We start from the raw sequence: 12,558 nt of genomic DNA, 5'->3' as shown, positions 1-12,558 counted from the left end.
TTTGCATTGTGCTAGTATCAACACCACCACAACATTGCCTATGACTATGTTTTATATGTACCATGTAGCTACACACACATTATTTCAAAGACATTATCATAACACAATAGTGATAATGAGAAGAATTTTCAACTATCTCCACATTTTAATGTTAGTAGTTCTACTCTTCGTATTATCTTATCTTAGTTTCAATTTGATAGCCTACTGCCAGATTTCTATTTTCTACAGATTTTAAGTCGCTACTGTTGTAAGTGTTATAGGTGGAGCACCCCACTGCCAGATTTCCATTTTCTACAAATTTTAAGTCGCCACTATTGTACGTGTTATCATATCTTAGTGTCAATTTGATATTGATAGGTGTAGCACCCCTACTGCCAGATTTCCACTCTCTACTTCACAAATACTGCCATGTAGTACTATCCACAATAGTATCCAGTGTTTACCTGACATGTTAGAATGACTGTCTTCTGTATGAGTGTGTATTGATGTATGTATGTGTGAAAATGTCAAATTTACCTGAATGACGTAGTTAGAATATGCCAATGGCTTTTGAAAATGTCCAAATTTGTAACTGCCAGTGAATACAATGTACATATTTTTATCACTGCCAGTACATGAGATTATAATCTCTTTTTGATGAAGTCAGTTTCTTTGTGATCTTTGAAGTGTGTGGTGTTTTAGTAGTAGTATTTTTTGGGGGGAAATACATAGTGACGAACAATAGATGGTTTTATCCATAGACAGTGGAGGTCCATTTATTTAGATGCTTTGATTCATTACATTTATTTTATTTTTTTGCTAATGTGTATCAGATATTGGGCAAAAGAAAAAAATACTTATTGTGTGGTTCTGATGAGAAACCTCTTAACATTTTCCATCCTGTCTCTAAACATTTCATGCAAAATTTCACAAGATAAACAATGACAGTGGAAAATGTAGGGGCAATCAGAGTGAAATAAAGTACTCTCAAGGCTGTAACTTAAATTGATTGAATGTTGCTCCATAAAACTATACTGTGAAATGCCAGTAATTGGTAGGTGTTCATGTTATTGGTATTCACACTGCAGTGTCATTGAAAACATAGTGTACCTGTGTGTGGTATTTTACAAAATTTGTTGTTTTTGATAAACACATTTGATAATAAAAGTACCCGATGGCACTTGATGATAGTGTGATATTCTGGGTATTTACACTCATGCTTTTCGCTGCACTTTCTTGTGAGTGGCAGAAAACACAGCAAGTACATGTGCAAATACCCAGAGTACGTCATGCTGACACTTGTGTCATACTATCGGTCAAAGTATATAATGTTATATGTTAGTATTATAAAAACAGAAACTGTAATGTTGGTTGTCATCCACAAGACACTAAACCAGAAAATGTTATACAATTATTTGCACACAAAACAAATGTAAAATTAAAATGACATGGCATCAGAACCACTCGTTTTTGTAAATCTACGGAATTGTCTCATCAAATTCAGGCCACTAACAATAACAAAAGTTAGCAATGGCTAAATTTCATTTTAGGAGACTCAAATGTTACATTTAGATTCAGGAAGTTGATAATGACTTGAGTCATGTAAGAAAGTTATTTTGATATAACCATGGTACTGCCCTGTCTTAATTACTGAATATTTTGGTATTGTAAAAGTTTTTGGAATAATTTTTATTTATGCTATTCTTCAATAAAAATTTTAATAAAATTGGGTTTGAATGGTGTTGGTTATTGTATTGTGATAGGGTGTATCAATAGTAGACATTTGACCCTATGATCAACTGTAGGCTATGAAAGGTTTTACCTTGCCAACCTTAGTTACAATGGAAATAAATTTACAAAAATTTAAAATGAAAATGACTTGTGTCCTGGTCAACACACAAGTGTGTGGGTTTTTTTGTGTGTCAATTGAGAAGTGCTTTTATTTTAATACATGTCAAATCTTGCTCACTCAATTTACTTGAATGTCTATAAATACCTTACAGCTAGCTGCACATACTGTATGCTAGTCTAGTTCCTATAGGGTATCATTAGGGATTTACACCACACATGGTTTAGTTACAGACCACGTTAGCATCCAGATTACACATATGCATGACTCTGCTCATAACTTGTTTGTAACTTTTGTTTACATACAGACAATTTCTCCATCTATTGTCTATGAGTTATTGTTTTGTTACCAATCTGTTATGGTGATTAGCGCCCTCTATAGTTTGCTTGCATAACTTGTACAACACACAGGCAGGGTGAATACTAGTATGTGCACCTTGTGAAAGACATTGACAACCATATCTGTATTCATTATCTACAGTTTATATCATTCTAATGATATCAGGATATGAACAAATAGCAGCGAGACACTGAAATTATTTGTCTACTTTCTACATGTCTTTACATGTAATTTTGAGTAAAAAAATATACTTTTATTATCTGACCGGACAGTATAGTCTGATGTTTGATAGATGCTGCTTACATTGCTATCTACAACAGAAGTGATGATTTTAACAATGCTGGTAACTACGTACAGTGTTGATTTTGAGATGATGAAGATAAAAAGTAAGTGGTGGGGTGGGGGGGGGGCAAAAAAAAATATCTGAGGAGGATAGGTAATTTATACATTTTTTCTATGGGGGGGGGGGGGGATTCACAGAAAAAAAGACAGCCCTTTGATGAAAAATATACACTCCCTAAGAAGTTTGGTGAACAATTCTTCCCCTACACTGCTTCAGTCTGGAACAAACTTCCCCATGGTCTTTGTCATCTGCGTTTTCCACTGTACTCTTAAACTTACCTCTTTCCTTGTAGCTTTCATTCTTCTCCAACTCTCATGTTGTTGCCATTATTGCTGTGTCCTCACAGTTTGTAATTCGTACTTTGTTAGCGTCTGGAGCTCTCTGGAAATTATAAATTATAAATACTCTTACTTTTATATTGTTTTTAGTTTTAATACAAAGTAATTTAACTACTGTCCGTTGAGGGCGCTATTTTTATCAACTGGATTTATCACAAGTCACACACACATCATGTCACCATTTGTATGGTAGCTACAATTTATTGAGTGGTGTGATGAATTTCATGTGATTTGTGGTGTGAACCAGCCAGTGATATCAAAGTATATGATGAAAATAGATGTTTAATGCAAACCATATGGTCTACATATGTGGCCTTTCCTACACAAATCACAATGAAATAGAGACATGTAATGATTTAGTTTTTCTCTTTTTGAGTTGGTTTTCCTATGGCTGTAGTTTTCTCTTTCAGATGTTCTCCGATGACCCTTAGATGCACGTGTGTGTGTAGGTGGAGATGAGGGTGGCAGAGTTTTACCAGCCCTAGATCAAACAGTCACACTAGTACATAGTATTTAGAGTGATCGAATTACCTAGTTTACAGCCTGATGCATTACAATTGTTTGTTGATGTGACAGGATTTACCCTTCAGCACAGTGATGTCCTTCCCAAAAGGTTGGTCAACCAACATCCACCGCACCAAGTCAAAGTGAATGCATGCATACATGCATACATACATACATACATACATACATACATACATACATACATACATACATACATACATACATACATACATGTGTACATACACACACACATACATACATACATACATACATACATACATGCATACACACATACATACATACATACATACATACATACATACATACATACATACATACATACATACATACATACATATTATTTATTAAGAAGTGTACACAAGAAGTGACATTGGCAAGGAAATATACCAAAAGAAACACTGATGTTTACAATGTCTTGAAAATATTAAGTATATCACTGAGATATCTAGATGTGACACTTGCTACATACATACATACATACATACATACATACATACGCACGCACGCAGACAGAGACAGACAGACAGACAGACAGACAGACAGACATACATACATACATACATACATACATACATACATACATACATACATACATACATACATACATACATACATACATACATACATACATACTGTATATAATACACACACACACACACACACACAGAGTAGGGTTAGGGACAGTGTGCCTTCTAAGCCAATTTGATGTGGCACTGACGCACACTATTTATAGTGACACATCAAAATTTGGTGTTCCCCTATCTCTTTCTATGTGGTGACTCACAAGAAATGCCAGTTTTTATCATTTTGACTCACAACAACAAAATTTGGTTATTGTTAGAGGGTACACTGGTCAATGAAGTATACTTTGTATGCCAACTGAATAGCTAAAGGCTTCAACAACTGTACAAGTACTTTGCAACATATAAACAAAGGTTTTACACCCAGTCATATTTTAGAAACCGTTTATTTATGATAGCTGAAGTGAAAAGAATACATGTCGATGATACTACATACTAGCAATACTTAACAGAATATTAGAAGTGCGATGTCTATCATAATTGTCAAATGTGGATCAGAACTAGATACTGACAAATCGCATCACACTGAAATACTACATACTACATACATCATACTTAGGAATTCTACATGATATCAATATAGTTACAAAAAGTTAGCATTTTTTGCAAGCTAAAAACAATGATACATATCAACTAGCAAGAAATCCACACTTCACCTAATGTAAGAAAAAACTGTCTACACAAACACAGGACATTCTAACACAAATCTAAACAAGTACGACAATTTGCGCCAAATTTCATCTATAATGACACTATCCTTTACTAAAATACAATAAAAAAAGTTTGCGCTAGTAAATACATGTCTGAGAAGAACTTCTATGTGCTTGGTCCATCACAATTCATCCTTTTCATTTTTAGTGTGAAAGGTTCAACCATTGGTCTGCTTACATAAACACACTCGCTAACCCCTAGTAAGGCATTATATAAGTAGAAGGAACACCTGGACATTTCATTTTCTTTTTTTTCCTGCAACACTTTGAGAAGAGATATTTCTAAGCTACTGTAGCAATTTAGTTACATGGCTTACATTTCTACAAATCTAAAGTAAGTCTAAGTGAACTTTTCAATCTAAAGTTGATGAATTTCATATTCAAATATTATATATAATCAGACAGAAGGCATAGATTCAAGTCAAGCTAGTAGAGAGATATTAAGTTAAGTGATAATTTTTAATCCATACACTCAAACAATAGCTTGAATATTGATATTGGAGTACACATTGTGTAAGTAATACATACGAGTATGGCAATATCATACAGCACGATAATATCCTGTTTTTTTATATCTACGCCCAATGGATACAATCATGTACATCTCTACAGCAGTCTAATAATTGACTTTATTTGGTACATGACAAATCGGAAGGGGGGGGGGGGGGGGCTCTAATATCAATGAACCAAGAATTTCCAAACACATATAAAATATACCTTCAAAAAGTCAATTGGGTAAGTTGGGCTGAGAAATACAATTTTGTTCATCAATAGTTTACACATACATCTGATTCAGCGATGATGATCCTTTTCTCTGTTCTTGGTGCAAAATCTGACCCTGTCGCTATCAAGGGGCAGGATACAACTAGTTCAATGTACAGGTAAGTGACATGGATGGATGTAAGTGCCTACAAGACATCTAGAACAGTCATATTGAAACAAAAGCACACATTTGAAATTCTCATCGAGTTAAGATGCATGAAGCACCCATTATTTGGTTGAGCTCTAACATGTACATTAGATCCATTGTAGTCTGGGTCTCTTAAATTCATGTCAAAGGGTTTGTACAATTCATAACACCAAAGTAAAACATTCTCTCTATGTGTTACACTCGTTTATAGCATTCACATCAAGTGTAAAAGTATACTGTTTCAATTGGTTTATTTACAAGCCTGGCTTGTGGCCTTTGTAATGTCAATTAACAAATCAAACAGCATACTTTTATACTTGATATGGATGCTATAAACGATTGTGGTAGTACAGAAAACACTTTACTTTGGTGTTATGGGTTGTAGTTGATATAGATGCTATAAACGATTGTGGTATATACAGAAAACACTTTACTTTGGTGTTAAGGGTTGTAGTTGATATGGCTGCTATAAATAATTGTGGTATATACAGAGAACACTTTACTTTGGTGTTATGGGTTGTAGATGATGTAAACCTGCACTGGTAATAACATTTTATAATGTGGCAGAAGCACGACCTAAAACTTCTGAAGTGTCAACAAATACAGAACCAAACAAATTTGCAGATTTCTGTTATAATCTTGTAAAAGCAACACTATTTTCAAATCTCCAATCAATTCGATGACAATGAGAATCGACGATAAAGCAATCACTAAGAGGGGGTATGAGTCTTGTCAACCAGCTAAACATTTAGCAAGCTATATAAGGAAATAGTTCAAATACTTTTTTTGTTTTTAGATTTTTTTAGATTTTCTTTAAATATGAATATTACAATTGAAATGCAAACTACTCTCATATTAGACTGACAGTATATGAAATTTGATTGACAGCAAGCACTGGTACACTTAAACTTGATATTGATACATCTAAACTACTTCACACTTTTATCACTTGCACAACTTGCATAACCTTCTGTATACCATTGAATACATGTAGTGAAACATGTTGTCAGCACAATAATTATGAGGGGGTAATTTTGTATATTGAAATAATCTAACTTCTCCTTAGAATACCATGAATATACAACCTAACAATGTACCTGTGGCAAATTTAGCTTTGTTCCAAAAGAATATGTGGTGAGAGGAGTTTTTTTCTGAGTGAACCTGAATATAAGATAAAAGAATAAGTACACAGATACCGTGGGCCCTAACTATTTATCAAAACCTGTTACATTGTACTTAAGCATGCACATTGTCCTACCTTAGTGACGACTGCCACAAAAACAAACTTTTGGTTTTCAGCCACGATATAAAAAAAATGTACACTTTCCATGGACCATGGTTCTAGAAACTACACTGATGACTTGACCAAAGCTTTTAAAACCATAATTTCAGAATTTGTAGATGTTTGGTAGTATGTGCATACATTTCAAAGAATTTTGAATTTGTAACATTCAATACCACATTACTCTTTTTATTTCACTTGAAATTATTTTTTGTTGCAGTCATTGAAATTAAAACAAAACTATTTCAAAGCCAATCTGTGAAATTCTACCTACATTGATTCTATCACTAAACTTCCTGACAGACATAGACTATAAGAAAGCTTAGTCATCATGCACACAACTAACTAGTAAAACTTCAAGTTAAAAAAAAATTACTGTTCTTCAACAAACAGATATATGGTTCCACCCTCTCCTTCTTCTGTTTCCTCCTCTCCACCTTCCTGTTCCACTTGTTGGCTTACTTGCACATTTGATGCTGCTATGGCTGCAGCAATTGGATGTGGTTGTTGGGCAGTGTCAAGGGATGCTTCAGCTTGCTGTTCTTCTATTTGGGCTACCATTTGCTGGTCTGTCTGTTCTATGTGCTCTGTTTCTTGTACTTCACCTGTTCCAAAAAAACAAACATCAAAACATCCTTTAGAATAAACTCGGACTAATTTTTCAATATGATCTTGTAAGGTGAGTAATATGACAGAATCCTGTGACACAAGAGTATAAGTGTAGCATACTTGGGGTATTTGCATGAGTGCTTGCAGTGTTTACTGTGACAGTAGAAAAACACTGCAACCACTCATACAAATACCCCAAAGTATCCACATTGGAACTCGCACCGAATGAGGTTCTGTTATTATTACATATTTATCCAAAACATCAAATTTCCATAAAAATGATAATGTGCAATCACACGCTTTCACGTTCAACGCATTATTGTCCCTTCATTTGCATGTCATTTGCATGCAGGCATGCAATACTGTATTTGGTATTGCAATGCATTGCAAATACCACTAGTAAGCATGCCACAGAGCAAGTTATCTCTGGTACGTACATACATAAAAATACAAATTAGTGAGATTTGACCATGACCATCATTCCACTTATTCAGAATTATGAAGTGAAAGAGTTACACGATTTGTCAAGTTTCAGAATCAAAAAACAAGTCACTTCCAAAGTTCAATTATATGGGTGAAACTATTTTATGATTTCTAATATAAACAAAGTATTTGTTGATCAGTTTGCAAGTTTAGGTTGTTGTTTTACTAGATAGATAACAACACTTTTACAGCTGAACACAAAATGATTGTTATTGAGGGGAAGCTAAAAAAAATGAATTAATGTAAACAAAGCCCTCTCTCTTCAATCACAATCCTGTTGTGTTCAGCACTGCTCTTGTCAGTTGACCTATACTGAGCTATATACATATATTTACGGCTCATCAATGTCTTACTAAATACTGTTTTATTTGTACTGCTCTATATATAATGCACTGAGCACTGGTTACTCCAGCATAGACATTTTAGGTATACCAAGTTATATATATCAATATGAGATGTGAAAAAAAAACAGAAGGCAATTGCTATTCAATTTACCTGCTGTAGCCTCACCCGTCTCCATGTGTTCTTCTTCTTGTTCTTCTTCATCAGGAGTGCTGACAACACCCATGGCACCACTATCAACACGAATGACAAGGCCACCACCTTCAGCATCCACACCAATAACAGTTCCTTGGATACCCTGTACGTCTACCACAGCGCCCTCAATACCAGAAACTGTTGTAGGATCTATCTGGTGTATCACCTGCCCCTCTGAAACGGCAGCAGCACTGGCTACCCTGGCTTGTGAACGTGTCATCTTTCTTGGTGAAGAATATCCTTCAGGAGATTCTTCAGCTTTGCGTTTTTCACTGGTCTCTGGGGTTGCTACCAGAATGGTTTCGTGTTTCTTCTGATGGTTCTTCAGAGCGCTGGTACGTGAGAACGATTTTTCACATTTATCGCACTGCAGTGCACCATCTGAACCATCATCTTGGTAGTTGGGATCATGTTTGGTCTTCTCGTGATGGATCAGCGTTGGTTTATGCTTGAAGCTCTCCCCACAGTCCTTGCAGGTGAAAGGACGTTCTCCAGTATGAACCCTCATATGGGTCAAGAGGTGTCTCTTCTGAGGACAGGAATAACCACACTGGCCACATTTGTAGATCTTCTCTCCACGATGTGTTTTGATGTGCTGCATATAGCTGTAACGATCAGAGAAACCATTCTCACAAACTTTACAGATCAATGGATCACCAGGAGTATGCATCTTCCGGATGTGGGCTTTCATGTCAGCTATACGGCCAAAGGTCACATCACAGAAGTCACACTTGTGAGTTGGTCGGTTACCAGAATGCTTCCAGCGATGCTCCTTCAGACTACTCTTCTGAGAAAAGGCCATGTCGCAGTCAGGACATTTGAATGGCTTTTCTCCTGTATGAACTCGCATATGACGTTTCAGCTTGTAGTTATCGGTACTTGCATAACTGCATAGCTGGCACTTGAATGGCTTCTCACCAGTATGGGACCTCATATGACGCTTGATCTTGCTACTCTCCACACTGATGTAATCACAGAGGGGGCACTTGTGAGGTTTTTCATGAGTATGGATGTATTTTGTGTGTCTGGCTAGCTCACCGCTTGTACCAAAAGCTCGCTGACAGAGCTCACACTTGTATGGTTTGGTGCCTGTGTGAGTGTTGTGATGGTTACGTAACAATGTAGATGTACGAAATGTACGACCACAAATATCACACTCATGGGTCTTGGGTTCTCTAGGACTCGGTGGTACCTTTTTGACTCTGTTAAAAACGTGATCAATCAGCCTACCATCATCAAACTTCGGAATCTGGTACTGGCGCTTCTTGCGTTTTGGTGTATCCCCCTTTTCATCTTTAGATGGTGTAGTGACAGGGGCATCATCATCTTCACCTTCATAGAAGTCATACACAGAAGCATCTTGTGAACCTTTACCCTCTGGATCCTGTGAGCCTCCAGCCTCTCCCACAGCTCCCCCATTTTCCTGGTGTTCAACTTGGGTTATGATAATAATCCTTTCACCTTCCTGTGTTTTGTCACCTTCAGTCTGCTGTATTTCAGACACATTGACAGTGTCTAGTGGGGTACCGTTTGAATTTACTGATCTCTTTTTAAGTGGTACTCGTTTGTCTTTGTCATCTTCGCCCTCTCTGTTTTCACCCTCTTCAGGTTCAGGCTTGACTGTTGCTAGTTCAGTGTATGTCTCCCCACTACCTGTTACCTGTTCCACAGCATGATGAATCACCTCATCTCCAATGGTCTGAGATGTGCCATCTCCGACAGATGGTGCGATGGTAACTACTGTCTGACCCTGTCCATCTTCACCAGGTTGAATGATGGTGATTACCTGAGTGTTTTGTCCGTCAGACTGTGTCACGCCAGTGCTGGTAGCTGTATGATAGATTGTTTGTTGACCAACCAAACCAGTGGCTACATCTGATACAGCCATGTGACCAATACTTTGTTGCTCAGCTGGTGCATTTGGATCTTGCTGCATAGCGACCATGAGGACTTGCTGCGTAGGTGGCTGCATATCTCCAACCATAACAACTTGTTGTTGGTCAATGCCAACAACTCCTGCTGTGGTAACTGGCACACCTTGTGCTGTTGTCAGCTGTTGATGTTCTTGGCCATGAACCACTGTAATTCCTTCAGTGTTCACTGCCATTTGTTGTGGATCACTAACAGCTTCTTCACTTTCAATCACAGGTGGTGCAATCTCAGCTGAAGCATTTGCAAGCAGTTGAAGCGTTTGAGTAACATCTTCTTGTTCGGCTGCAGTAACAGCAGCAGCTGCATCACCTCCTCCACCAGCAGCAACTGTCTCATCACCAGCAGCAGCACCTTCTGCTGCACCATCACCAGCATCCTGTTGTTGTGATTGCTGTGCAGCTACCTGAGCAGCTATAGCACCCTCAGCCTGTTGCTCTGAAGACAACTCCTTGGAGAAATTCTGTAGATAGTTTTCTAGCACACTAATGGATGTTGCTGCAGCAAGGCTGTCACCTGCTGCAGTAGATGCAGCCTCTTGACCTTCGGTGGTTGCTTCAACTTGCTGCTGCTGCTGCGCTTCTTCTTGTGGAGCTTCCATAATTCTGAATCACTGAACAAATCTAGAAAAAGGAAAGAAAAGAGAAAGTAACATTAAAGTCTATTTGAAACAACAAACACTTTATACTAAAAGTACAATGTCCAGTTTAAATGACTTTCCAACAGCAGTGCTGACCCCCAAAAATTGTGTTTACTTTTAAGGGAAGGGGGATTATGGCACATAAATAACTGAAAAGAAAAGAATATCTTTACGTTTTGAAGAAATGAGCTCACAATGAAATGCTTTCGCTACCTAATGCCTGGTCTAATACAAAATGGCTGCCAATGTATATCCACTCTGCAAAAATGATACAATGATAGAGTGAACTACTACATGGACATGTCCATGGAAATTTACCAGCACAGTTGCACTAAGTGAATCCTCATAAAACAATGATCAGTTTTAAAAGTTCCTCAAAGCATAGTACATGTATCTGCCAAATTTTATTTTCAATACATGTCTGGATTAAAGTGCCAATATTTCTTACAATTGTTACTTTGAGTTTTACTTTCATTGTTTTGTATTGGAAACAAAAGTCATGTGATAACACAGCTAACATTCAATTCTCCTACATGCCTTTAGGTGAAGTAACAAAACCAATTTTCTTGCAAAAATAGATTTTATAAAGTAATTTTGGGAGTCAGTGTGTGAGTCAAGCTCTGTAACTTGATAAATCTTGGCCACTCTTGTACAGCAATACTTGACAATACCACGAGTGAAATGCAATATCATATGTATCCATAACACGTGTATACAACTGTATAGATTTAGTTTCCACACCAGACTGGCCATTTGATAACTAGAACTGTACAAAGTCATAACCATATGTCTATTTGACATGAAGATAACACTTAAACCACTGCTACAAACATTTCTTGAGGGCATTCTACACATTTCATTTGCAAAAATGAAACAGGTTAACATGAGCGAATCAGGCTACGATGGTCTAGGTTAATGGTTAAATGAACACCAATGAAATTATATTTCCACTAAACTCTGTAACACTGTAATACCCCTATGACCTGCAATGAGAATGTGGCCATTACAGCAGCTAATATTGTTATAGAAAGGTGAATAGGTGAGTGTGTCTTCAGGCTCTTGAAATGATTTATGATTAGCAGTTTTAGGAGCTGTTCTTTGATACCATGTACAAATGTACTTTGTGATTTACACTCCTAACAATTTAATAGATACGTATACATTTCTCAATTTGTCTCTGATTCAACTCTCACCTCTACTGGGACCATTACCGTGCTCATTTTCATCACAACTTGATATGAAAAGTGAAAATGAGAACAATCATTTTACGGCCAAACTGCAATGTGCAATTTACAACACAAAAGGATAAAATATACAGATCTAAAAGATAAATGACACTGTCAACATATTTTATTGTTGAACTTAACAAATTGTCCAGACTTTGAAACAAAAATATGTCCTTCTTTCTTCACAAGTACCTTCAATATGATACTCCTTCCAACAACAATCATTTTCATCATAAGGTTACCCATGATAATTTAATAATAGTGTTTTTTTCTCAACC

General features: G+C 36.7%; 1 protein-coding gene across 1 annotated transcript in view; it reads right to left on the bottom strand.

The window, feature by feature from the left end:
* Positions 1-4,342: 4,342 nt before the first annotated feature.
* LOC144438279 (sal-like protein 1) overlaps positions 4,343-12,558 on the bottom strand; it is a 73,518-nt gene continuing 65,302 nt past the window's right edge. The window contains exons 4-5 of the mRNA XM_078127332.1: positions 8,444-9,425; positions 4,343-7,461 (exon numbers count right to left, since the gene is read on the bottom strand). Of these exons, the coding sequence (XP_077983458.1) occupies positions 7,229-7,461; positions 8,444-9,425 (1,215 nt within the window). The 3' untranslated portion in view covers positions 4,343-7,228. The remainder of the gene's footprint in view (positions 7,462-8,443; positions 9,426-12,558) is intronic.

The sequence above is a fragment of the Glandiceps talaboti genome, chromosome 7, assembly GCF_964340395.1.
Source record: "Glandiceps talaboti chromosome 7, keGlaTala1.1, whole genome shotgun sequence".
Lineage (NCBI taxonomy): Eukaryota > Metazoa > Hemichordata > Enteropneusta > Spengelidae > Glandiceps > Glandiceps talaboti.
Note: the sequence above shows the minus strand (reverse complement) of the source record. Positions and strands in the feature narration are given on the sequence as shown.